The 26,455-nt window shown below is 42.9% G+C and overlaps 1 protein-coding gene across 1 annotated transcript; it reads right to left on the bottom strand.

The window, feature by feature from the left end:
* Positions 1 to 1,395: 1,395 nt before the first annotated feature.
* On the bottom strand, positions 1,396 to 25,922 carry LOC121276310 (metalloreductase STEAP4-like). The gene is made up of 5 exons (XM_041184575.1): positions 25,759 to 25,922; positions 22,251 to 22,717; positions 21,338 to 21,865; positions 12,913 to 13,077; positions 1,396 to 4,064 (listed from the first exon to the last, which is right to left on the bottom strand). The coding sequence occupies exons 2-5, from the start codon at positions 22,713 to 22,715 to the stop codon at positions 3,816 to 3,818; spliced, it is 1,407 nt and encodes a 468-aa protein (XP_041040509.1). The 5' UTR covers positions 22,716 to 22,717; positions 25,759 to 25,922; the 3' UTR covers positions 1,396 to 3,815.
* Between the last annotated feature and the right edge of the window lie 533 nt (positions 25,923 to 26,455).

The following is a 26,455-nucleotide window of genomic DNA, read 5'->3' as shown; positions in this document are numbered from 1 at the left end:
AATTCAGCAACAGCACAGGAACATTAAATCTGTTTTCTGGAGGTTGTCATCATTCCTTATGGGTACTACTGAAGAAGCCTTGGTAATTTGCTGCAATATATTCCGCAGATGGTGCATTCTGCAACTGTGGTGCGCTGGTGGTGAAGGGAATGCTGCTTAAGCCAATGATTTATCTCACAAATAGAGGGATTTCTCATCCATTCCAGCGTATACCCGGCATTTAAGTGGTGGCAAACTTCTGAAAGGCCTGGATAAATGATGGTCTCTGTGCTACCTAAAAAGCCAACTCAGCCCGAAGGCAAGCCAAGACCAGGCACTGACTATGCTGAGATCTTCTATATCCTTACCCTAACAGGGACCCAGCATAAGTTTGGAAGCCACTATACTGAGGGAGAAGATTTAAATGTACCAGCACCTTGAAGGTCAAGTAATTGATTAGTATGGTTAATCAACTACTGCACTAGCAATGTATCTTGTGACCACTAAAATGGTATAAGGTGGACTTGGTCTTTTTTACATCTAGATCAGCTATATGATCTTATTCATAAATTCCAGTAATGAAGTGAATGAGGAACTTTATTGTAAATATATCCGATATTGTAACTGTATATAATGAAAAAATACATGAATTAAATTAAGTATTACAGCAAGTTGATTATTACTTAGTCCATCACTAATCATGGGAGAATGGGACAAGGATCCAGGTTGGGATATCGCCCGGACCCCTAAAGATTTTAAATGAGATTTTTTTCTTTTTAATTCTATAACAGTAACTCCCTGGGCGGAATTTTGCGTGTTTATATGTTGTGGGGATAGGGGAGCAGAGGGGAGCGGTGCCTAACATTCTTGGATTTAGCGAAATTAGGTTTCTTAACAGTTGAGCGCCTATATTGATCTGTGCACCTTCCAAGACTGTGCAATTTTTTTTATCCTCCCAAGACACAGGTACTCTGGTGGTGGGAGGAGGGTCAGCACCGAACAGAACCAGTCAGCGTGATTCCAGTGTAAGTGCCAGGATTGGAACCAATTAAACTTCAGGTGCCTTATCAATGGCAGAACTTTGAAAGAAATTATATCATTGGAATTGTAAGAGAGCAGATGTATCAATGAATGCTGCTCTGTACCCATTCAGAGTGAAATGGATGTGCAAAAACCCAATGTTGTCACAGATAACAAAAGTAAATTCAGTGCAATTTGTTCTCAAAGCTCTCCATCTCTGGACATGTCTGGTTCTGGTGTAGACTATTTGATAGAGATTGCTTGGTATGATTAATCAACAACTCCACTAGCAATGTATCATGTGACTAACAAAACGATAGAAGGTAAAATAGATGGACTTGGCCATTTATCATCTAAATCAGCTGTATGTTCTTAATCCAAATTCCAATGGTAAAGTATGATTGAGGAACTTTATTGTTAAATATCTAGGATATTGTAACTATTTATTATGAAAAAATACATGAATTCAGTTAAGTATTACAGTAAGTTAATTATTACTTTAGTCCATCAATGTTCTGTGTATTGCACCGTTCAAATGCTCAGGTGATGTTCATTGTAGATCTGCAACTGCTTTCTGTTAATCAGTCCACACGGTTAGTCATACTGCATTGAACTACAATGTCGGATTTCTACAGCAACATTGAAAGGGTCGCCCAAGAATCAATGGTGCAACAGGACCAGAAAAGAGTCTGAATAATTTTTATACCATTTTTGTATTATGATGTTACAAGTAAATATGGCTTATAACCTTTGGTACATGATGTATATTGTATTTGACTGAATATGTTTTCAAAGACTGCATTGTATTGAATTTAACGAATTAATGATCTGTCTCAATGACAAAGTCACTGCAACACTATTGAGGGTCAGCTAAAGCAAAACCTAATGCCAAAGCTAAATTTTCAAGTGGCCCATATATCAAGTGGGCAGGAGGGATGGTAGATTGATCCCAACACCCATCTGATGAGGTTTCATGGAGGCCCAAGTTATTTTCATAGTTGGGATTCATTTGAACATGATCAATGAGCTGCCTGTGCATTTGCAGTGCCAACAAGCAGCTTGCTGATCAGGGTGGGGTGCGTGGGGTGCTTTGTGGAGGGTATAAATTTCGAAGGGATCTTCAGTTTTAGGCACTACTAGTTTGACCGGTTAACGTGCTGGCTTAATGGGCTTGTGCACTGTGGATGCCAAGCAGGCTAGCCTCAAAATGGCTTTGAGGACTAATGTACATTTGAAAGAGAAAATAATTTTCTAAAGTAAACACTTGGGAGATCATTTTAACTTTTGCCAATTCTATAGAATAGGCAGTGACAGATTGGCCACCTATTTAATACCTCCCCCTCGATTCTCATTTACGTTGACTTCAATGCCTGGCCTGACCCATTATTGTCGCTTATACATTGTCATCAAATGTTAAAGGAGTAACTTCCTTGGAGACATTTCACCATGATAAAGAGCTATATCAATACAAGTATTATTTATTATATTATTTATAATGCCAGTTAATAGTCATTTGGCAGCAAAGAACTTGAGTATTACTGAAAAAAGAAACATGTCTAAGCTTTTCGTCTTGCACTCATTAGGACACTTCGCAAGAATAACAATGTAAGGGGAAAGCAACAATTTATACTGTATAAGAAGAGAGTGCTGATTGGTTAGCAAGTGGCGTTGCCATGGAGAATGCACCAGTGATGGTGACTGACAGTTAACTGCCAAGCATTGTTTAAAATTTAAACCAAGCAGCTTGACCCTGATTGGTCAAGGCATTGCCCTGAGGAATGAGTCAGTTGTCACTTATTTGTTTTAACTGGAACAGACGTAATGTGTGTACATAAATTTTCTGTCTGCAAAGAACAGTTCCCCGTGTATTCATATACGGAGCTTCCAGTAGATGCAAATGTGCCACACTGTGAGCCCGACTGACAATATTAAATTGGTTGTTAGCATAATTCTTAGCACACTCAGGATTGTTTAGCAAATGTTGTCCAATCACGGACTCACAACTAATATTGGAACTGCTTTAAGTTTTGCAAGCACAGGCTGGTTGGGTACAGCTTGTACCCTGCCCGTTGCAAACAGCGGCTGAGGCATGCTGTTTAATACGATTCAACCGTCTTTGGGACACCTGGCCTACATACCCTGGCATCACACTGACACTGAAATTTGTGTACCGTGTACTCATTTGTGTGATAGGCAGAAAGTCTTTTTGGTTTGATGGCAGCATCCTTTTAGTGGCAATTGCCACTTGTGTTATTATTACATAGTAGCAGTGTGAAACAGCTAGCTTCACCTGTTGCTAAAAATTTTTAGATATCTTGTCCTTCCAGGGTAACCTGAGGGAGACTGGGCACATTTCAGGGCCTAAGGTCAATTCAAGAGTTTGTGTGATATGCAGCATGAAATGATCATCAGTTTAAACATGTCTCTTTTTTCAGCAATGCCAGTTAGGTTAAAGTGAGGGGATGGGCGACTGTTAATTCAACAGACACACATTAGTGACAAAGTGGGGCAATTTTAACCCTTGGAGCAGGTGGAAGGGGCAGGGAGGGGTGGGTTAAAATATTGAATTAGGAAAACAGACCTCACCTCACCAGGGACGATCCCACTTTTAGTTCAAATATGGTGGGTTGGGTTTGGGAGAGTAACCTACTCTCTAGAGGTGGGTCAGAAATTATAATATTTAAACATCATAAATGCCATTACTCCAAAAGGTTTAGAGTATCAGATTCCAGTGTTGAACATTTCTGCAGTGTTTTTATTCAGAATGGACTACTCATGTATTTTCAAAAAATATTATTCAGGTGGAATACTTTTGGTCAAATGTTTAGTTTATCTGCGTATTTTTCTCTCCTTTCCCAGCCCTGCCGGATCCTGGTGACCATTCTGTCTACACATGGAAGTATGAGAATCAACTTTAGAACCAGTACAATGCAAGGAATCACCATGGACAACATGTATCCTCGTGGAAGCCCCCATTTATATGTTGTAGGTTTTAGAAATTTATTCCATCCAAGTACAGCAGCGTGAGCCGTGCACAGAAGCAATGTGACATGACCCAGCTTCGACTGGAAGAAAAGGAGAAATATTTTAGGCAGGCTGAATGATTCAAATTTCTCACATAACATCACACTGAGATCATTTAAATGCATGCTACTCATTAAAAACAAACTCAAGTAACCACAGCAAGTGTTTTGCTACAAAAAAAAATTCCACTGGTCAAATGCTGCCTCTTAAATCATAGTGAGATGATGCAGTCTCATATATACTGAAAACATTTACCTGTGAAGTTATTCAGGATAAATAAGCTCAACAATTCAATTTTCCAGATGGTGGAGTTTAGAATTTGACTTCTGGGGAATCTGGTCGAGTGAGAGACCAGCCCATCTGGTGTCGGAGGGATGGCTCAAATACCTTTCATGGTCAGGCCTCATTAGAATGCCACCAGTCAACCTTCCAACCAAGTCAACAAGAAATTCCTGCCTGGCTGTAAAAATCAGGTGTCAGGAAATATCCAGCTGAGGCCAAGAGGAAGTATTCTTTGGCACCGATAAATCTTCATTATGAGTAGGTCCAACTGGATTCATGGTTGGGGAAGATAAAGGGAAGATTGGGTCAGAGGAAGACTAAGATTTCTCTCAGGGGCCCAGAGGAGCACTCCTCCACTCTCTATTCTATACCATTATTGTCAGTGCCACTCACAACTCTCTCTTCTGATTCCTAACCTTCGAATATGCCATCTTACATGCTTTCCTTATTCTTTACATCCTCACTATGTTGATGCCCAGTCTTGACCTGTTAATTGCTAAGTCCTCATGATGATGGGCCCTTTATACCTCAGCTTCCCTTCCTTCTACAATATACAGAATTTCAAGTGGCAACATTGCAGTCAGTAATTCCTGATTTACCTTCCAGCACTATAACTTTTTCAACTATGATGGTGTCTTGCAGGATGACCCCTTGTCATAGGAACAAGAGTATATCATTCAACCTCTATATCTTGTTCTATCGTTAAGTTAGATCAGGGCTGAAATGTACCTCAACTCTATTTAACCCTCCTTCATCATACCTCTTGATACATTTCCATACAAACATACAAATTAGGAACAGGAGTAGGCCACTTGGTCCCTCGAGCCTGCTCTGCCATTTCATAAGATCATGGATGATCTGATTGTGACCTCAACCTCATTTTCCCGAGTATCCACCTCCCCCATAACCTTTGAATCCCTTGTAAAACAAGAATCTAAACAGCTCAGCCTTAAAAATATTCAATGAACTTGTCTCCATTGCTCTCTGGAAAAGAGAATTCCACAAACTAGCGACTCTCTGAAATAAAAAAAATCTCATCTTCGCCTTAAATGGGAGACCCCTTGTTTTTAAACTGCGTCCGCTAGTTCTAGTCTCTCCTGTAAGGGAAAACATTCTGTCAACATCCACCCTCTCAAGTCTCCTCAGGATCTTATAAGATCAACTCTCATTCTTCAAAACTTCAATGGATACAAGCTTTCCTCATAAGATAACACCTTCGTCCCAAGAATCTGTTGAGTGAACCTTCTCTGCCTTGCTTCTAATGCACTTATCTCCTTTCTTTAGTAAGGAGATGAAAACTGCAAACAGTAGTCCAGATGTAGTCTCAACAATGCACTGTACAACTTTAGCAAAACTTCCCTACTTTAGTATTCCATTCCCCTTGCAATAAGTGACAACATTCTATTTGCCTTCCTAACCACTTGATGAACCAGCATGTAAGAAAATTTGGCTAGAATTTTCCGCCCCTGTTGGTGGATGATATCATGGCGGGTGGGGAGAGCAATATCTGGCGGGAAGGCCAAAAATCAGTTTCACATCGTTGTGAAGCCAGTTAGCCATCGTCCGCTCCATCTGACAATGGCCTATTCTGCTGTCCAATGTCGGAAACATAATTTCAATGCATTAGCATCTCATCATCCTGCCTGCCTGCCGGAATCGCTCCCATATCGAATTTACCTCCCACATTGGCATGACTTCAGAACGGCTAATTTACAACAGCATTTAAAAGACGTGCACCTGGCGAGCTGAACTTCAAGGCAAACTCGGAGATGAGTGCACACTAATGTTGCGCAGCACTTGCGAGGGTCACCCGTTTGACTTTAAGGCGAGGGCACAGGCAAGTCACTTTTTCCAGGCTGGCTGACAGTGTGGTGCCAGGACAAAGGCTGCACTGCCATTGCGGGGGGGGGTGGGGCAAGGCAGCATGGCCTGATGGTAGTGCCACGAGCACATTGTGGGGTGGGGGGAGGGAAATGGCCAAGCATTAGGGAAACCTTGTATAAAGTGAGCATTCTTCCGCAGCTGAGACAGATCAGGCGCAGCCACACTGACATGCTTGGAGTCAGGCCTCTAGCTTATCTGCCCACACATGCAATGCAGAGGCATGAAAGTGTCACCAAATGCTCCTGAACCTTTCACCCCCTGGGCGCAGGCTGCAAATTAATGAGTGTTTTAGGGGGCTGCAGAACAATTGGACAACTTGCATGCTGTATAATCTCCTTGCTAAAACTGGCCATGGAGCAGTCACTGGTGGAAGCACTCACGGCTCCTTGCAATGTCTTCATTCAGGTTTTGACCAGTACCCCATGGTTCAAGCTAACAGTGCAGCCTTGCAGTGCAGGTTAGGAGAATGCCTGCACCTGAGCTGAGAGTACAGCATGCAGTCTAATGAGCAAAGCTGCTGCCAATCGGTCAGGTGGAGTGGAGTGGAGATGGGTAGAGTTTCAGGCAGTCATTCAATGCACTAAACTCTGGCGATCCAAGTGATGGCTAGCACGTTCTGGCATGCGTTAATGGGCCTTGAGACAGCCAGAGCCACACACATAACCATGAGAGGCCCCTAGGAGACCAACGCTAATCCACGCTTCTCTCTCTTGCAGGGTGATATTTCCTCTGGCTGGGGAGTCTAGAACGACAGGCCACAGGAAACGGGGTAGACCATTTAGGACTGAGATGAGGAGAAACTTCAACATTCAGAGGATGGTGAACTTGTGGAATCTCTACCACAGAAGGTTGTGGAGGCCAAGTCATTGAGTATATTTAAGAAGGAAATAGATAGATTTCTGGATTCTAAAGGCATCAAGGGGTATGGGGAGAGCGCAGGAGTAGGGTGTCAAGGTACATCAGGACCGTGGAGCATGGTGAACTAGCTATATGTCTTGGAGGGCATCCACTGCCAGTGGCCGTGAAAGTGACTGCAGTGCTCAATTTTTATGCCAGTGGCTCCTTCCAGGACTCCACATGTGACCCCTGTGGGATTGTGCAAGCCTCCACATGAGTGCATCCAGGGGGTCATGGACACCATATTGCCAAGGGCACACAACTTTGTGCATTCTGCCCGGGATCAGGCAAGTCAGGAAGCAAGAGCACTGGGATTTGTGCAAATCTTTGGTTTTCCAGAGCTGCAGGGTGCCATTGACTGCACTCACTTGGCGCTTAGATCTCCAAGGCAGCAAACAGTGCGGTATGTGAACTACAAGGGCTTTCACTTGCTGAATGTTCAGCTGGCCTGAGACCACAGCAAATGAATCTGCAGAGATAAAAACAAAAAACAAAAAACTGCGGATGCTGGAAATACAAAACAAAAACAGAACTACCTGGAAAAACTCAGCAGGTCTGGCAGCATCGGTGGAGAAGAAAAAATTTCCAGGGAGTGTCCACGACTCTTATATTCTCAGTATGTCTCAGATCCTTGATGTCTTCCAGGGTGCACAGAGTCTACAGGGTTGACTCTTCAGGGACAGGGGCTACCTGCAGAGGACGTGGCTGATGACGCCTACGCGGTGGCCTGAGAGTGCAGCAAAGAGAACGTACAATGAGGTTCATGCTGCAACTTGCACTTTGGTGGAGCAAACCAGTGGAATGTTGAAAATGAGATCCTGGTGCTTGGACTGGTCTGGTGGAGCACTGCAATATAGTCCACAAAGGGTGTCATGCATTGTCGTCGCCTGCTGCGCCCTTTACAACCTTGCACTGCAATGCAGGAAGAAGCTGCCTGAGGAGGAGCTGGAGGAGTTGCACGTCTCCTCTGATGAGGAGGGCGTCGACGGGGATGAGGGCAATGAGGTCCTCGAAGGCAAGGATGACAACGATGAGGCCATCGCACTGGCCAGACAAGGTAGGCTTGGGAGGTCCTCATAGCTTCTCGATTTGTGGAGGATGATGACGAAACGTGGTGAGGAGACACCATTTGATTCTTACATTACGTCTATGAACGTTTGATTCCTGTCTGGCTGATGGCAGTGCACATACCTCTGTAATAATGCTCCTATCATGGAGATGCAGCAGATATCCATCGACCCTACCTTCCAGGAAGATGATGACAACATGGCAGTGGGGACATTTCATAGGTCCTCACATAGCTTATATGAACGTCTGACTCCTCTGGCTGATTGCAGCTCACTTACGCTCTGTGAACAGGGTCATATCATAGAGATGCAGTGGGGAACTTTAACTTCACCTGAGGCTATAGTATCATTCATGAGCTGAACCCTTCACTGTCACCGGACGCAGGTGCTGATGAGATGGGGGGCCAGTCACACCTCAAAGTGCTGAGAGCACACAGGGAAAATGACAGAATTCTGTATTGCTGGCCCAGGACATTCTGGCAGTAATGATAAGCACCTTCGAGGTGCAGGCTTGACTGATGTGTCCAGTGACTGTGACGATGCACCATCAGTGTGCTGGGAAGGTTGCACAAAGTACAGGGAGGAGGACCTGGACTGAGACACCTGCCTTTATCCTGTGTAGGAGCCAAGCTTTTACTTCATACTGACTCGAACACTGGTTATCTTAACAAGGAGCCATAGACAGGGTGACATTGTTGGGAAAAATGGGGAGATGGTGGCATAGTGGTATTGTCACTGGACTAGTATTGCAGGGACCCAGGGTAATGCTCTGGGGACCCAAGTTCAAATCCCACCATGGCAGATGGTGAAATTTGAATTCAATAAAATTTCGGAATTAAAAGTCTGATGATGACCGTGAAACCATTGCTGATTGTCACAAAAATCCACCTAGTTCACTAATGCCCTTTGAGGAAGGAAATTTGCTGCCCTTACATGTGACTCCAGGCCCACAGTAATGTGGTTGATTCTTAAATGCCCTCTGAAAAAAGGGCAATTAGGAATGGGCAATAAATGCTGGCCTAGGCAGTGGTGCCCCCATCCAAAAATTATGTATAAGTGATTAACATCCATGCCCACACAATGAAACTATATTTTCTTAACCTTCCTAACCCTGCCACTATGTCTTGGTGCTTGCCTGACATCCACAGCAGAGGTAGAGGCAGCCTACTGACTGCTATGTGCTGTCTGTGATGAACTTGGCAGGTGTCCTCAAGAAGGCTGAGACCTGGAGGGCCTCGGTCTGCTTTCGGGCTCCTGCTGTGTGGCAGTGGCACCCTCCTTGGCCTGTGTGAGGCCATACCTGGAGTATTGTGTGCAATTTCGGTCTCCTTACCTAAGAAAGGATATACTTGCCATAGCGGGAATGCTGCAAAGGTTCACCAGGCTGATTCCTGGGATGGCAGGATTGTCTTATGAGGAGAGATTGGGCTGACTAGGCTTGTATTCACTGGAGTTTAGAAGAAGTTGAGGAGATCTCATTGAAACGTATAAAATTCTGACAGGGATGAGCAGCTGGATGCAGGGTGATATTTCCTCTGGCTGGGGAGTCTAGAACAACAGGCCACAGGAAACGGGGTTGACCATTTAGGACTGAGATGAGGAGAAACTTCAACATTCAGAGGATGGTGAACTTGTGGAATCTCTACCACAGAAGGTTGTGGAGGCCAAGTCATTGAGTATATTTAAGAAGGAAATAGATAGATTTCTGGATTCTAAAGGCATCAAGGGGTATGGGGAGAGCGCAGGAGTAGGGTGTCAAGGTAGAGGATCAGCCATGATCATGTTGAATGGTGGAGCACGCTCGAAGGGCCAAATGGCCTACTTCTGTTCCTATTTTCTATGTTTAGATGTTTCTGTGGAGCTGGAGCTGCTGGGGTCACAGGAAGAGGGGCCTTGGACGGGCTGGACACTCCCAGAGTCACCTGGGTGTTCACTTGCTGATCCTCCTCCCTATGGGTGCCTGAGGACCCCTGGCTGACCTCTTGAGGAGAAGGGGTAGCTGGAGTGAGATCGAGCTGTACCACACCCTTCTTCCCTTGATACTGTTGGAAACCAACTATGGCGTCAGTGATGGATTTCAGTTTGTACAACAGAGCACGACCAATGTCGTGGATCAAGGTCTCCATGGCAGTCTCTATCCTACCAGTGTTAACCTCGGTGCATTGCAATGCCAGCACTATCACCTCAGACTGAAGGCGGACGGACTCCTCCATCATGTCTTGCAATCTGAGGAGTGCAACGGGTATCCCTTCCTGATGTTCCCGAGCTTGCATTTACAGCTCCAGCAACTGAGGTATGACCAAGTCCAGGCACTTCTCATCTGACTCGGACTCAGCAGATTTCTGGCCTCCAGCAGTCGTCCAAATGCCGGAAACCTGGGAAATATGTACCGCCACCTGCTGTGGAACAGACAGTGTGATGTGCTCACTAGGTTGTGACCCTGAGACTACTCTAGAACTAGGTCCCACCGAGGTGTGTGTCTCTGCGCTGGTGGAGGGTGTGGGCGAGCGCTGTGACGGGACATCAATCAGGGTGTCATCAGATTCTTTTTCTGAGGTGTCTTCATGGCTTGAGTCGAAGACCTGGGACCTACACCCCTTCAGTTGATTCCCAGATGTGCCTTCAAATGCAAGGAGAGATATTTAGTGCATGGCAGGGAACTGCGGAGCAGGCGAACTGACTCACAGTATTCTGATGGATGTTGCACTGCTGCATTCTCGCTTGGTTAGCACTGCCGACCTCACTGTCAGCTCAGGAATGATCCAGATCATTGCTGGCCAGCTGCGTGACTCTATTTTCAAATTCTGTGAGGACCTTCATGTCATGCATTCCTCCACCGGTCATGAGGATTCGAAACTTCAACTGTGCTCTTCTCCGCCGATGCTGCCAGACCTACTGAATTTTTCCAGGTATTTCTGTTTCTGTTTTTTGTTTCGGATTTCCAGCATCTACAGTTTTTTGCTTTTATCAGAAGAGAAGTATGCCTGGCGTGTGTGCATGGTGAGTGGTGCCATGGATGGGATGAGGACATGATCCATAGGGTAGATGAAGGTGCATGTGCGAGAGAGTGAATGGTGATGTCCCTTGAACTGGCAGTGAGTGAGCTCCCTGTGGATATGTGATGGGTTTGTGAGTGTGTGAGTTGAGAATAATGAGAAGGGTGACTTACCCTGGAAGAATGGACATCATTCATCCTCTTTTGGCACTGGGTGGCTCTCCTCTTTTGCAGGGCGTTGGCGCTGACCACCACTGCCACTGCCTCCCATTCTGGATTTGTCACATTGCTTGCTGGTCTTTGCCCAGAGCGGGGTAGAGAACTTCATGGCGGGACTGCACAGTGTCCAGCAGGCGCCCGGGGGAGGCATTGCTAAATCTGGGCGTGGCATGTTTTCTCCCTTGGCAGTCATAACTTTCCAGCAGCTTCCGATGCCTTAGGGAGTGCTAGCTCTGTGCAGAGGCGCCCTTTAAATATGACTCCCCAATTACTGAAGACCTGAGGTGACCGCGGGGTGGGCAAATCAGAGGCCGACCGCCAACGACCCAGCATGTTTCCTGGCAATGAGGCGGAACACGCTGGGAATCAGTTGACATGCTGTGAAAAGCCAGTAGGTATAAGGTCCATTTTCTCGCCCACCATTTCACTTTGTGCAAATGTGGGATAATTCCACCCTTTGTATTATCTGGCACTCTACCAACTGGAATTCTCTACTAATCGGGATTTCTGATGTTCTCTTAATACGAATCGTCACTTTACCAACTGGAAGCAATCACGAAACCAGAATCGGTGCCTGTATAACAGTACAATTTTATACTTTAATTTATGTTTTCATGTACTGTTGAAGATTTAGAAGTGAAAAGAATACTTCCTTTACTTCCAGAGTACATGCATATTAGTACATGATACAAGTTTTGCACTGTATTCCATTCATAAATGGAAATTTCCATTAACTGGTATTTTTGATTAGCTGCACCATTCATTCCCGGCGCATGCCAGATAATAAAGATTTTACTGTACTAGCTTTTGTGATTCATATACCAGGACACCCAGATCCCCCTGTTCCTCAGAGTTCTGCAATCTCTCTCCATTTAAATAACATGCCTCTTTTTTATTCTTCCATCAAAGCGAACAGGTTCACATTTTCCTATGTTATACTCCACTTGCCACCTTTTTGCCCACTCACTTAACCTGTCTATATCCCTTTGCAGTCTCCTTATGTCCTCTCCACAACTTACTCTCCTACCCATCTTTGCATCAACAGCAAATTTAGCTGCCATACATTTGGTCCCTGCATTCAAGTCATTGAGTTTAGTCTGTAAATAGCTGAAGCCCCAACACTGATCCCTGAGGCACTCCACTACTTACAGCTTGCCAACTCGAAAATGATTCACTTATCCCTACTCTCTACTTCCTGTTAGTTAACCAATCCCCTATCAATGCTAATACGTTGGCCCCTGCACCACGAACCCTTGTGTAACCTTTGATGTGGTACTTACCTAATAAATATCTCAATACTCATTCTTCAAGATGTCAGTTATCTTACTATCCACAGCATTTTGGGAAAGAGAATTCTAAAATTTTCAGCTTCAAATGCATTTGAAGAAAGTTCCTTTCCTTGGCCTATGCAAGTTATTCTTGGACATCTGAATATATTGACAGTTAGGCACTGTTTCTTAATTATGTTCCTGTTTACTTGACTCCTTACTATATAACAAAAATAGATTGTAATGAATGAACCTCTCTAAGTGACTAATGAATTACCTGAACAAATCTGAATTCTCTCCAGTTCATTGCATTGCTGACAGATGGAAGAGATGTTACTCCAAGCAAACAGAAGCTAAAAAAGCCCAAAATTCCAAGTGCATAAAACAAATCACCACGCCAGACCCAGGTCATCTCCAACTCTGAGGTTGTGTTCTGTTTCACCTGTGTTGAAAACAATAAATAAACTGCATGAAGATAGAAAAATATGTGTTACCTATCTATGTAGCAGCTTGACAGTTTGACACAGCACTCGCAAAGAGAAACAATTGTACTTTAACCAGACTGGGCTTTTAAATCACCTTCTTGGATCATAATATTTGGATTATTTGTGATGGTAAAAAGAGCAATTCTGCAGGTACCACTGCTGCAAGAATAGAAGAATGCGGGAATGAACAAAGGCCATCCACTTATTTCAACTTATTCACTCAGTCATGCCCAGTTACAGAACCAAATCTGATCATGTTTTATATTTACATCCACACTCTTTGCTGAATCAGAATGTATTGATCCGATTCTCTTATGTATGCTACAAATGAGCCAACAGCCACTGAATAAAATAAAGCCAATATTTATAATTTCTGAACTGAGTTTGCTTTCTCCATTAAAGCTGCATTGAGATAGTAGTTAGCAAAGCCTATGGAATCTTGGGCTTCATAAATAGAGCTATTGAATACAAATGCAAGGAAGTTACAATGAACATTTATAAAGCTCTGGTTAAGCCACAACTCAAGTATGGTGTCCAGTTCTGGTCACTAGAAGTTTAGGTTGGAGAAGCTGGGGTTGTTTTTCTTGTTACAAAGGAGATGGAAGGGAGATTTGATACAGGTGGTTAAGATTACAACAGGGTTAGATAGGGTAGGTAAAGAAAGGCTGTTCCCTTTAACTGATGGGCTGAGGAGACCCCAGATTTAAGGTTTTGGGCAAGAGAAATGGGAGGATGTGAGGAAGAACTATTTCAATGCAGCAAGTGGTAATGACCTGGAACTTGTTACCATAGAGGGTGATGGAAATGGAGACCATCAATGATCTCAAAAGGAAGTTGAATGAGCACTTCAGTGAAATAAACTTACAGTGCTACGGAGATAGAGCAGGGGAATAGGACTGATTGGATTGCTCTACGGAGAGTCAGCATTGGGAGGGGTTTTCCAGTCCTGCCCATGATGGTTCCTAAAACGTTTGATGGATCTGCAAAAGGTTCATGACTTCGGGCGGGAATTTCAGGTCCCATAGTGGGTGGAACTGGAAAATCCCGCCTGATAGGCTGAATGATCTCATTCTGTGCGGTAATGACTCTGTGATTCTATGAGCTGGATTTTGGCTTAAGTACCCCGAATTGCATGATTTTTGTGTGGGTGGGGTTGCGGGGGTTTGGTGGGTACAGGTATGGGATGGATTCAGGTCCACCAAACCCAGAAGTAGAGTGTTAGCGGCCATGGGGGTGGATGAGGGCCGAGGTGGGATATTTAGAAAGCCTGCCCTGGTTCTGTGGGACTTTGCTCCAGTTGTTTCAGAAACTGCTGGGCCTTCTAGCCCTCACAGCTCTCTAACTCTAACTATCCCCTAACTCTCCCCACCCATTCCCATGGCCGCTCAAACTCTCTTTGCAACTCAATGCCACTCATGACCCTTACTCAACTCCCCGTGGCCCCTCATAACATCTATGCCAACTCATGACCCCACACTCACCCCTATGGCCCTTCATACTTAACATGTCAATTCAATGCCAACTCATGCCTGCCACTACACCCCCATGACCCCTCCAACCTTCTATGTCATCTCTATAGCCACTCACCCAGGATCCACAATGGGCAGAACTTAGGAGACTTCAGGAAACTTCTTACAATCTAAAACAGCTTTCACTCCTACACATTTGATCGAGAATTAAAACTCCCATTCATAAAAACCACACAAAGCTTTTAAATCTCCTTAAGTGGTTAAACTCCTTAAAGAACAAACTTCTATTCAGACCTCACATCAAAGACATCTAATCCTTGAATAGCCTCTTTATCTATCAATTAAACTGTGAACTCAGAACCCCAAGCATTCATAATAACATAATATCCTGAGCACTGCTGAAAAAAAGAGACACCAAAGCTTTTCACCTTGCATTCAACAGGATACTTTGCAAGAATACCAATACAAGGGAAACCAACAAGATAGTGCTAATTGGTTAGCAAGTGGGCTCTAATTGGTAGAGGCATTGCCAAGGAGAATGCACCAATTGATGGTGACTGACAGTTAACTGCCAAGCATTGTTGGAATTTAAACCAGGCAGCTTGACCCTGATTGGTCAAAGCATTGACCTGAGGAATGAGTCAGCAAATGGCTGCCACATATTTTGTTTAGCTGAAACAGGCACATTGTGTGTATATGCTCTTTCTGTTGTTTCAGCTAAACAAAATAAGTGACAGCCTTTTACCAACTCATCCCTCAGGACAATGTCTTTGACATGTCTCTTTTTTCAGCAATACTCAAGTTCTATACTACCAAACAACTATTAACAATAATATCCCTTGACGAAATGTCAACAAATAACCCTATTGAAACTGCATGACCAGATGGCACTGTTTTTTTTTCTAATGAACATCAGATAGATTGTCAGTCAAAATTATCCAGCAAAAGCTATTTTAACTCTCAGTGACAGTCGCAGCCTGTTTTTATTAAAATTTAAAGATCAGGGGATTTAAAAAACTTCAGATCATGACAGTTATACAGAACTGATCTGACCTTCAAGAGCATTTATACCTACTCCATCAATTTGTGATTCCCACACTTTGAGTTAATGCACTTCCAACAACCAAAGCAAGTCTATTTGAACTTAGAACTGAGTTCAAATGGCCCTGCTGAGTTTGAGTTTCCCACTACAACCCCTTCTTGTTGCAGGCAAAAGTTTAAATTTTAGGAATTGGGGGTGGGACTTCTGCACCTGGGTCCTGCTTGCCATTTTTAAAGGTCCATGGATTCTTCCTTATGTTATGAAAATATGGCTCTCAACCTGCCAGTTAAACTCTATTAATCTCAATGCATAGTATTAATGAAGTGTGAGGTCCTCAAAATGTGGGGTAGATCTTAATGTTATGCAATAGTGCAGAATGGATGATAACAAGTTCGTAGCCCTTTTACAATGCTCCTGCTTTTTATTTCCATTGGCCTTCAGCCATCATATTTTCTCAGGGGGTTCTCTTGATTGTAAAGGTGGTGGATAAACAGAATTTCTGCCAATTTTCTGCTTAAGTTACAGTGGTCAATCAGGAGAAACCCCTGAGAAAATCCCCAGCACATGTTACGCAGTACAAAAAGCCTGAAAACAGGACTAAGGTCCAGATAAAGGCAATGGCAATAAAGCAACAATTGAAGGATATATGTAAAATAGTAGACATTAGCAGAATGGGTCAAAAAGTGTGCAACATGAAGATTTTGCTGGTTCTTGTGAAATGAGGAAAAGCATTCTGTTGTGTTGCCAGCACCTGGATTAGCAATTGAAGCTACACTGAGAGTCAGAATTTTGGATTGTCTGGAGTACAAGGGGGAATTGAAAGCTTGGGAGGGAACAATAAACAGACACAAAGAACAATGCACAATGAACAAAGTGTTCAAAAATAATAGCAATATGCAAGGTGTTGACATCCTGTTGATAGCCAATATTAGCACATATGGGAAGTGAAATAGGTGGATAGTAGCTGAATGTGGAAAATAAAATTGGACGATGTGTACAACATGCTGCCAATTCATTATTGATCGCTTTGCATCACCGACCAAGATCAATTTCACTCCACGATGTTCTGGAAATAAAGTATAGTATGAGGAACAAAATGTTCCATATCTAGTGCTGCCACTGGTTAAAGAGCACAAGCCAGTCAGTAATTTTTTGAATCAATCTAAGATAGTCTTTAGGGTGTGGTTGAAGCCAGTGACATGTCAAAGTGTTCAAGACAAAACTCACACAATTCACAAGATCGCAAGGCACCTATGCTAACTCATCCCTCCAGAGATAGAAAAAGACCTATAGTCTACTCATTACTTCATTCAGCTGTTTTTTATGTTACTTCATTGTTCTGGGCTACATTTTAATTGAAGGCAAGGGAATGTCACATAAATGCACTACAGTCCCTATGCTAATATCTTAAAAAGTTACTCATTGGCTGAGATAACAGTTACATTTTAATTGGGGTGCAGGCTCCTAATATTGAAGCACATGAATTATACTGAACTGATATTGTATCACATGACTTGTAGGGTTAGTTATTCCTCCCACTGGTGGGTTAACAGCAGAATAGGACTTCCACCTGACCATGTGACAATGCTGTTAAACTATGTGAGTTGCCGAGGGGGAGCATAATTGATTAGAGTGGGAGAATAGTGGTAAAATTATTGCCAGAAGATGGAAAAGCCATAGAGTTCTGTTGCTGCAGCATTTAAAGCGCTGTAGCTGATGAAAGGATCACATATTCTTCTGTAGATGGAGAAGGTGGAAAAAACAACAATGGGTGGAATCGTCCCAGGTTTGCACTAAGTGCGGTAGTGGCTGTGAAAAAAGACATTTTAGTGTATTTAAGACCTAGATAGATAGGTTCTTGATTGGTAAGGGGATCAAAGGTTACGGGGAGAAGGCAGGAGAATGGGGTTGAGAAACTTATCAGCCATGACTGAATGGCGGAGCAGGCTCGATGGGCCGAATGGCCTAATTTCTGCTCCTATGTCTTATGTCTTATGTCGACCCGCTGGCCGCAATGACGGGCTTTCATGCTGTATTGTCCGTTTCTCATCTCATTAATTATGCAGCCTCAGGAAACACTCTGTCTCGCTGGCGGGAGGCCTCTAAATCGCCCACCACACTGTTTCCTCACTGTTTCCTCACTGCTGGTGCCATATCTAAGCTGCAGCCATGTACACAGTTCTCAATGCTTGCAACCCAGGGACTGCCCCAGTGAAGAAATGACCCTGAAAGCCAAGAAGAGTTCAATGACCCATCACTGGAATACCTTTTGGAGGCCTGCCATGTTGCCCTCAATCCCTGCTCTGGTCGCAGGAGGTCCAGCAATGTCACCACTCCAGTTTTGGAGGCGGCGGCAATGGTGGTCAGTGCCAATGCTGCACAGGAGAGGTCAGCTATCCAATGCAGAAGGAGGGTGAATGTTCTCATCCGTGTTGCCAGGGTAAGGCAACCATTTCATCCCTCAGATTAGAGCCTCAAGGGAACTGTGACTGAATCTTGAGGCTACACTCTTCTTTGTCCTAGGCACCATCTCAATAATGCTCAAGAGCACAGCTGGGCCGGAGACAGTGAATCTGTGTCTTTGGGAGGTGTTTAAACATGGAACTTTGACCCCATCTGGTGATGGTGGGGTGGGTGAATCAGGTGATTTGGAGAACTGCTTGCTGATGCAAAATTAATGAATTTCCAAGTGTAAAATCAGGCGCGATAATCTGCCCCACTGTCCAGTGGAAAACATGCACTTATCCTCCCTTCCACCACACTTAGTCTCCAGAAAATCCCACCCATGGCTTCAGGGTGACCAATGCTGGGAACTGAATATTGAAGGGTATTTGACATTTTGAAAACATGGAAAGCTAGGAAAAGGTGGTAGTGAAGCTTTGTTAATTAAGGATGACATTACAGTACAGTACAGTAGTGAGGGATGGTCTTAGCTTGAAAGAGCAAGTTGTAGAATCAGTTTGGGTAGAGATAAATAAGAAAGCTAAGAGGTCACTTGAGGGAGTAGTTTATAGGGCCCCTAATAGTAGTTACACTGTAAGACAAAGTATACAGGAAGAAATAAATGGGCTGTGTAAGAAAGGCACAGCAATAATCATGAGTGACTTTAATCTACCTTTAGATTGGGTAAATCAGATTGGCAAAGATAGCCTGGAAAATGAGTTCATAGAGTAAACTCAGGTCAATTTCTTAGAGCAATACATTCTAGAGCCAACCAGAGAGCAGTCTATTCTAGATCTAGTAATGTGCAATGAGACAGTGTTAATCAATAACCTTATTGTAAAAGAGCCTCTAGGCAACAGTGATCATAACATGATCAAATTTTATGTTCAGTTTGAAGATGAGAAATGTGAGTCTAAGACTAAGAACTCATTGGTACAGAAGGATCCGGGTGCCCTGGTACATGAATCACAAAAAGTTAGCATGCAGGTACAGCAAAAGATTAAGAAGGCTAATGGAATGTTGGCATTTATTGCAAGGGGATTGGAAACAAAAGTAGGGAAGATTTACTGCAGCTGACCTTGATTTGACCACATCTGGAGTATTGTATATAGTTTTGGCCTCCTTATTTGAAAAGGGATATAAGTGTATTAGGAGCAGTTCAGAGAAGGTTCAACTTGACTTATTTCTGGGATGAAGGGCTTATCTTATGAAGAAGGGTTGAACGGGTTCAGCCTATACTCATTGAAATTTAGAAAAATGAGAGGTGATCTTATTGAAGCAGATAGATTCCTGAGGGGACTTGACAGGGTGGATACAGGGTGGTTGTTTCCTCTTGTGGAAGAGATTAGAAATAGGGGACACAGTTTAAAAAAAGAGGTTTTCCCTTTTGAAATGGAGATGAGGACTTTTTTTTCTCTCATCAGAGAATTGTTAGTATGTGGAATTCTCTTCCCCAGAAAGCAGTGAAGGCTGGGTCATTGAATCTACTCAAGGCTGAGTTAGACAGATTTTTGATAGACAAGAGAGTCAATGGTTTTGGAGGACAGACAGGAAATGGAGCTGAGACCATAACCAGATCAGCCATGTTCTTGTCGAATAGCATAGTAGGCTAAAAGGGCCAAATGGCTTATTCCAACTCCTATGTCCCATGTTACTATGTGGTACTTTATCAAACGCCTGTTGAATGCCTTGTTATCACTACATTTTACCTTGCACCACCCTCCCACCCGTCCCTGACTCTGCACTTGCTTAAAATCTGTTCATCTCAAATATCTTTCAGTTCTGAGTAGGGTCATCAATCTGAAACATTTAAAGCTTTTCCTGTTTTTGTTTCTGTCTGTAGCATGTTTATTACATTGTTTAGCCTGCATGGAGCCCTGGGTTGTAGCTTTACCATATTTACATCTCATTTACAGGTATGCCTGACGTAAGCTCTTCACTCCCCAATTGAACCAGGGCTGGTCGTCTGGCTTGATGATGCTGGAGGAATGAGCCATGAGTTTACAGATTCTGTGAATGTTCACAGCTTTGTGGATTTGGCTGATGACTTCAGTAATTTGGGGCAGAGTACTGAAGTCTTTGAGAATGCAGGTCTTTGTAAAGGCAGTTGGGTGGAGAAAGAACTGGTGGGGATGGTGTGTTGGTTGAGGAGCATTTTATTTGTTTACAGTTTTATTTACTGAAAGCACAGTTGTAATTTGCAGCTTTATTCTCTGCATGCAGCCCAATGTTCTCTGGCTCTATCTCCACTCCTTTCTGAATGTGCGTTGCTTTTCAGTCACAAAATTATAGATGTGTTGATTTCTCATTTTAGCTTCCTGCATAAATTTGATGATGAAATATGAAGAGCAGTCCCGCAATAATCTTCAGGATCATTGCTGCTTGCTGCCTTCTGTAAAATATTCCCATGTAGTGCTTTCTGCAGCTGCAAAGGATGACAATGATTGAAAAGGTGGAGACTGCAATGGGAAGGAATTTCTAGAGGGCTGTACAGTTGATTGTCTAATACCGGGATTCTGCCAAGTGGTATTCCTTTAACTTTATATGTGAAAATTACATGAGGATGGAGGAAAGCTTGAGAACTACGCTGACATCCATTGGATCGACTCATATAGAGAAAAAATATTTCAAAGTATCTAACTCTTGTACAATCATAGCCAGATTCTTAATAAAAGTTATTAGAATACACTTATTTAAGAAAATAAACTAAAATTAATCATGCAGCTAAATGCGCAATGAGGGTCACCCATCTTCATAGAACAAATAGTTTTGTGTTCTCTGTTACACTTTGGCTTAAGAAATATTAGGGGTTTAAAGAAATATTTGGATTGGAAAAACTGGATGAAGGAAACATAGATTGATGTAGCTTGCTTATCAGAGTTGCTGCTTAACACTTGCAGATGCCACCAATGAAGGAATAACCATAAAATAACAAAAACAAAGTAATAAAATGATAATGCTATATAATTCTTGACATTAAGTATATATCCAAAAATGTTGCCCCTGGTTATTTCCTCTTTTGCAGTCTTTCCAAGCTACAGAATTCTTGGGCTGTGAGATCTTCAGGGGATTTACCTCTGACTTTCCTTTTATCTTCTCTGAATCCCTGGAGGGAGTTATAGACCTTCACAAGGTATCCCTTCCCAAAGCAGTTGAGTGAGGCAGAACTCCCAACACAGTGCTACATATTCAAATTCAGTAAACTGCATGGTCCTGATCAATATTAAAACAGAAATGCAATAATAGTACAGGAACAAACCTTACCTGGGATACAACATACTGAGCTTGTTTCCAGTAAAATATGTATCTCAGTGGTTTGACCAATGAGTAAAAAATATGAAGGAAGCCATAGGCAAATGAAATAAGCCCAAGCTGCTTTCGACACAACATCCACTTGTCGAGCCAGTCAGGAAATCTCTTGTATTTTGTTCCTCTGTAGAGTTGGAGGAATGCAGCAATCACACCCGGAAGGTAAACCAAGCCAAGCAGAATGAGAGAGACAATTGGAAAAACATGATTTGGTATGGAAATCATTATCTTATAGGTATGATCAACATTCTTATTTACATAAGAATAGATCACTTGAAGCACCACACAGTAAATGAAGAAGAATACTGTGAGACCAGCCGTTATAGTAAGTGGTAGTCTCCACATTGGAAATAGCTGGAGAGGGTAGTTCTCCAGTTCTTCAGCTGCTAGAAGGGATCCCTGGTCTAGAGGAGTGAGGCCCATGCCCCTGGCAACATCCATCACCAATTGTTTAGATTTATTGTCATCCCCACAGACAAAGACCTGAAACACAAAAGGATAATTTTGATCACTGGTGAAAATATTGTTACTACAATTCAATATAATCAGTACAGCTTAACTAATATTGTTTTTGAAATACAGTTCACTGGTCAGTGTAGAAAATAGTTTTAAAATAAAAACAAAAATAAAAACAAAAAAAACTGTGGATGCTGGAAATCCAAAACAAAAACAGAATTACCTGGAAAAACTCAGCAGGTCTGGCAGCATCGGCGGAGATGAAAAGAGTTGACGTTTCGAGTCCTCATGACCCTGTTGCTGCCAGACCTGCTGTGTTTTTCCAGGTACTTCTGTTTTAGACAATAGTTTTAATTGATTCTTGCTAACATCACTTCCTTCACATAATAAGTAAATATTGATGTGATCTTACCTGACTGCTGGCATCCAGACTGCCTGACTGTAGGGCCCAGGCTGAAACTGTATTGAATCCCTTCACCACATTGGTTTTGGGAACCAGTTGAGACAAATACTGTGCATTGGATTCAGGGTATTGGTTCATTTTGAGGTTGTTGCTTACATCCACCAGCACTTTTCCATCTAGCAAATCAGACAGAGCTGGGATAAAATCATAGTTTTCCCTGTGAACAGCCAAGAAAATGATCTTGGATGTTTTCAGAGCCTCCGTATGGCTAAACACTTGCGCTCCACTTGGCAACAGGGTAGGGTTCTTCGGGTCACGGCTACCAAATACCACTGGGTAACCTGACTTGAGCAGTCTCATGCCCAAGGATCTGCCAAAGTCCCCGGTGCCAAAAATGCAAATTGTGTCCTGCTTATGATCCAACCTTTTTCTGCTGCTGGTCTGATGAATCAGGCCTGTCGAATTGCTGTCCATCTCTGAAAAACAAAGTTAATAGAAATTTTACAATATTTTGGTCAATCAGCTCCTATAAAATGGAGCATGCCAAGCATCAACTACTAATATTTATGCTTTTCTATTTTGCATTTTTCTTCTTAATTTTTAGTCTTAATCTTAAAATCTTAAATTTTTCTTAAGCTAGTTTTTCAATATAATTTTTTTAAAGTTCTTTTGCTTTAGCATGGAACATGATCACCAGAATCTTCTGCACTAACACCATTTTTGGGCACCAGGGCCATTTTCAGGTTCTGACCCTTTTCAGGTCAGCGTTGTGCTGGCAGATGAGGTCTTCTGAGAGTTGACCCGTTATCAGGCTACCCCTGTGCATGCGTCTAATTAAATATGGCGGGCAGAACAATGATGTAGGAGGACCAATGGGAAGGCATGAAGGAATGTCCAATTGGAAGCCCCACTGATCATGGTAAGCATAGCTGAAGACAAGGGGCACCATAAAATGCTCACAAAAGGCCCCAAAGTAGGTTTTAAAAATCAAAGTCCAGGCATTGAGGGGCCTCAGAATGGAGTGGAAACCTCTGCACATGAATATCTACAATCACAAATAGACCTCCTTAAGCCCTGATACAGGCATTTCATTCAAGCTCTAATGGCCCTGTGACCTCCCACTGACAGACTGCCTTTGAAGCATGTACCCCTAACATGGTGGGCGGTTGGAGGTGCTGGCGAATGCGGGGCAGGGATGTGATGCTGGGAAAATTCCATTAATGTCAGGAAATGGCCGTTGATTACAGATGTGGCCCTAATTATTTTGATTGCCTGCCTGCCTCCTTTAAGTCAGCTGTTGTGAAACTAATCTGATGGGAGTCCAAAGTGGGTGAGTCATTTCGGTGGGATTTTCCACAACTTTCCTAGATGCCCTGACCTCCAAACCTGCCTCCCAGGGACCAGGAAGAATCTGCCAACGTGTGACATCAGTCATGTTGCTATTAACATCACTGTACATCTCTGTTCTTATCAGCATATATCATGATGGCCTTCATGTTTAACAGGAAGCTTATGAACTCTTAAACATTCAGGAGCCCTAAATCTTATCTGAGTCTTACTGTTGAAGGAGCCTCATGGGTGAAGACAGATGTGGTTCAGATCCAGTAATGCCAAGTTACCAACCCGGTGATAGGTTTCTGAAAATTTATTCAAAGTGTATTTCAAGGGTTTGGGCAGTACTTTCATCTCCTGATGTCACAAAAACAAAGTCTGGCAGGACTTTATCACTTAATTCCCATTGTAATTCCCAGTTCTTCCATCTCCTTTACCCAAAAGTATTGGGCAATGGCAGGCCACTGATGTCTGGCACTATGAAGCTGTGTAAATAGGGTTCATGGAAGTGATCAAGGCTGTGGTGACAGCCATATTTATGCTGCCCTCGACCATGCTGGAAAGTAAATGTTCGTCCACCCTCTGAACAAAACAACTGATTTTATTAGCCGTCTTAAGCCGTTCTGCCAACTTTGTCTGTAATTGGTGTAGCAAGTGCAACATATTGCTTTCTATCCAAAGGATGGCAAGATGCACAAATGCTGACACTGGCAGCTGCCTGTTTTTTTTTTTAAATAGTCTGCTGCAGAAGCCCTGGAGGTGTCATGCCTGTCTCTCAAATGTGGGTGCAAATTTCTCTGAGCCATAGTCATGCCAAAGGAGAAAGTTGGTGAATTTTTAACATTACAAAGCATTACACCAAATATAGGTAATCATTTCTTTCATTTAAGAAAATATCTACAAGTGTGACTGGTTCAATAAATGCTTTAAAAGAAAATTGCTGTCATGTGAAAAAATCCTAACAAAGAAGGGTCACAATCAAAAGGAACCTGGGTCAAAGATGGGGCTGCAGCACAAATTCACCAATGTTTGCCTCATTGAGTGCTGTTCCCCACTGGGACCTTAAGAATGATGAATTTATCTGCATAACATAGTCAAAATTTATAGAGGTCTGAAACAGAAATGTATGGGCAGAATTTCCCGGTTGGCGTGCAGGGGCAGGACCCGCACGCTGAAGCATAAAATGATGTGGGGTGACATTGGGGGTGCGTCCTGATGTCACCACGCAGCATTTAGATTTTCAGTTCGGTGGGCACGCAGCCAAATTGGCTGCACGCCCACCAAACTGTCAAAGGCCTAGTAAGGCCTGTTAATTACCTAATCAAGGTCATTGTCAGGGCTGCCCATCCAACCTTAAGGTTGGCGGGCAGGCCAGGAGCCCAGGCAGGTTTGCAAAAAAACATGAAACCTCATCCACGGGTGGGATGAGGTTTCATGAGGGTTTTAAAAGTGTTTAAGTTTTAAAATTCGAGTAATTGACATGTCCCAGCTCATGTGACAGTGTCACATGAGGGGACATGTCAATAATTTTTTTCTTCTCCGTTCAGCACAGTTTTTAAAGCTGAAGCGATCTCCCTGAGGCAGCGCTTTGCCTCAGGGAGATCTGTGGGCTCTTGCGCGCATGCACAAAAGAGCGCACAGACTTGCTCAGGGAATCCCCCCCCCGCCTGCACAGCCAGTGCACAACACTTCAGGGCGGACGTCACGCTGGGCGCGCCTTAATTGGCCTGCCCAATTAAAATAGCAGCACGGTCCCAACTGGGGGCACTGATCGGGAACCCGGCTGCCCACAAATGTACCCGCACAACCCCCCTGACAGGCAGAAAATTCTGCCCATAAGATTTTAGAAGTGGGCAGGAGGTCAGAAGAGATAGAATGAGTTAAAATTACAAAAAAAGTGTGCTATATAGTTGTCCAGTGAATGATATACCCTGTACTGAACTAAAAGCTGCATCCACTTCAGTGATGCTGCAAATGAAAGCTAGAAGAACACAAAAAAAAATTAGAAAATAGATGGTCTCATTTTTTCCATATAATGAAATTATTTGTGAATCAAACACTTGCTTTTTAATAGCAATTCCAGTTGGTAAAATCAATAAATTCATGAAAGTTTAAAAATAAACATGAAATGCACAATTAATTGCATAATAAGCTCTGAAATATGAAATATATTAAATGTTCTTACCTTCCTTATTTTGGTTGGCTGGACTGAAAAATGAGGACAGCTAAAATAAAGAATAAACAGAGCTTTCACTTCAGATGATGTGTAGACACAGCCTGCTGCTGTTTATCTTTCAAACTGACCCTGATATTTAAGGCTCTGATCCACTTTCTGAAGTCAGTGTGCGTTTTGCTCCACCTCTTTGCATTTCTGCCAGAACTAGAACCCAGCAGCAAACTCTGACAACATGTGATTTCTGATGAGCCTGTATGACCATAGAAAAGCATTGAATTTTCTGGCCAAAAATCTTCTACATGATTGTTCAACAGTGAAATTTAAAAATTTGGCTATACAGCTCCTCTATGAAATCACAATTGGTCTGAGACTTAGCTGGAACAACTACAAGCGGTTAACAGACAGGTTTGCTCAGTGTTAACTCTTCTAATACTTACATAATTGAATCTTAATCTGGGTATAAAAGGACATGTGAATAAAATACTTAATTTTACCAATTTTCCTGAATCTATGTCTGCACTTTAAAATGACTTCTAATCAGTTTTAGTTAATTTTGTTACAACTTCAATAGACCTCCCAACTCATGGCACTTCCGAAATCTTCCAATTTTTCTGAATGACTCAGTGTACCTTTCTTACTTGCACTTGGGGATATACCATCAGTAGTGCTTCCTTTGCCTCCTATTCAGTAAGCCATCAAAATACGT

Source organism: Carcharodon carcharias, chromosome 3, assembly GCF_017639515.1.
Source record: "Carcharodon carcharias isolate sCarCar2 chromosome 3, sCarCar2.pri, whole genome shotgun sequence".
NCBI classification, from domain to species: Eukaryota; Metazoa; Chordata; class Chondrichthyes; order Lamniformes; family Lamnidae; genus Carcharodon; species Carcharodon carcharias.
Note: the sequence above shows the minus strand (reverse complement) of the source record. Positions and strands in the feature narration are given on the sequence as shown.